The following is a 2,047-nucleotide window of genomic DNA, read 5'->3' on the forward strand; positions in this document are numbered from 1 at the left end:
TGGACAGATACATGCAAAGAAAAAAAAAAAAGAAAAAAAAATTAGAACTGCAACTTACACCATACACAAAAATAAACTCAAAATGGATAAAGGACTTAAACATAAGAAGGGAAACCGCCAAAACCGGTTTGGCTCAGTGGATAGAGCATCAGCCTGCGGACTGGAGGGTCCCAGGTTCGATTCCGGTCAAAGGCATGTACCTTGTTGCAGGCACATTCCCAGTAGGGGGTGTGCAGGAAGCAGCTGATCGATGTTTCTGTCTCATCAATGTTTCTAACTCTCTATCCCTCTCCCTTCCTCTCTGTAAGAAATCATAAAATAAAATAAAATGAAATAAAATATATTTTTTTTAAAAAGTTACTGGCGTGCCATGTTTGGCACGCATGCCAGGAGTTGCCCACCCCTGGCCTAGATAATTCTAAAGTAGACCAAAATGGAAGGGAATTTATCCTATCAGCTCGATTACAAATAATATATTGTAATAGGTATACATAAATAGATTAATGGAACCAATAAGAAGCATCTAAGAATAGACTCAAATAATATATAGATTTATAGATAAAAGGGAAAGAATGCTTAGCTCAAAAAGTGGCACTGGAAAAATTGCATTATCTATATAGAAAAATGTTAATTAGATCTTTACCTCACACTGTACAAAAATATAAATGCCAGATGGAATAAAAACCTTAATGTGAAAAGCAAAAATCTTAAAACTCTTAGAAGGTGTGTGTGTGTGTGTGTGTGTGTGTGTGTGTGTGTGTGTCTTATTTATTTTTGTTTATCTCATTGGTTTCAAAGTTTAGTGGGAATAACATTTTTTGTTTGTTTGTTTTATTATAGTGTATGCTAGCCTAAATTTTGGCAGTAAGACACAGCCAATATTTGGTAACCAAACGGAATGTATTTCATCATACTCTGGTCCAAATCCAAGCCCAGGAGCCTTCATCTTTCCTTCCTATCCTCTCTCATCTCGAACTAGCCCAAAACACACATCTCTTACTGTGTCTCCAAAGAAGTCTCAAGATAATTCTGTTAATTTCTCAAATTCCTGGCCTCTTAAAAGCTTTGAAGGACTATCAAAGCCAAGTCCTCAAAAAAAGCTTGTCAGCCAAAAATCATCTGGCTCAACAGGAAGAAATGATGGTAAAAATTAATATTTTTTCAAATTCATTTGTATGTTTGATTATATTTTAAAATTATGTTGTTAGATCTTTAAAATCTTGTAAATTACATTTTTCTGTGCAATAGTAAATATTTAAGAAAATAACCATATGTTAATTAGATCAAATATGTAATATAAAATTCAGTTGAAATTTTGAATTGCTTTTTTTCTTCTATTGCCACTTCAAAATCCTTTTCAGAACTAGGTAAACAATAATGCTTTATAATGGACATGAACATGAACAGCCTGAGAAGCTACTAAAAATTTTGGCTTTACAAATATAAAATGTCATTCATGTTTACTATAATATCTATTCATCATTCAACATTTATTGAATATTTAATACTAGAGGCCCAATGCTAGGGATTCATGCACTGGAGAGGGGGAAGGGGAGTCCCTCAGCCCAGCCTGCTCCCTCTTGCAGTTCAGGAGCGCTCAGGGGATTTCCAACTGACGGCTTAGGCCTGCTCCCCCCGGACCTAAGCAGTAAGTCAGACATCCTTAATGCTGCTGTGGAGGCAGAAGAGGCTCCTGCCACTGCCACTGCACTTGCCAGCCATGAGCCAAGCTTCTGGCTGGCTGAGCAGTGCTCCCACTGTGGGAGTGCACTGACCACCAGGGGGAAGCTCCTGCATTGAGCATCTGCCCCCTGGTTGTCAGTGAGTATCATAGCAACCAGCCGTTCTGTCATTCAGTCAATTTGCATATTAGCCTTTTATTATATAGGACTAGGGGCCTGGTGCACGAAATTCGTGCACTTGGTGTGTGTGTGGGGGGAGTATCCCTCAGCCCAGCCTGCCCCCTCTCACATACTGGGAGCCCTCAGGCGTTGACCCCCATCACCCTCCAATCGCAGGATCGGCCCCTTGCCCAGGCCTGACGCCT

At 39.4% G+C, this 2,047-nt stretch overlaps 1 protein-coding gene across 2 annotated transcripts in view; it reads left to right on the forward strand.

Moving 5' to 3' along the window:
* The window catches only part of FAM179B (family with sequence similarity 179 member B), a 155,328-nt gene that overhangs the window by 46,183 nt on the left and 107,098 nt on the right, over positions 1-2,047 (forward strand). For both annotated transcript variants that reach the window (XM_015557361.1, XM_006777725.2), the window contains exon 4: positions 841-1,143. In XM_015557361.1, coding sequence (XP_015412847.1) covers positions 841-1,143 — 303 coding nt within the window. The remainder of the gene's footprint in view (positions 1-840; positions 1,144-2,047) is intronic.

This window comes from Myotis davidii, unplaced genomic scaffold (assembly GCF_000327345.1).
Source record: "Myotis davidii unplaced genomic scaffold, ASM32734v1 scaffold409, whole genome shotgun sequence".
Classification (NCBI taxonomy): Eukaryota; Metazoa; Chordata; class Mammalia; order Chiroptera; family Vespertilionidae; genus Myotis; species Myotis davidii.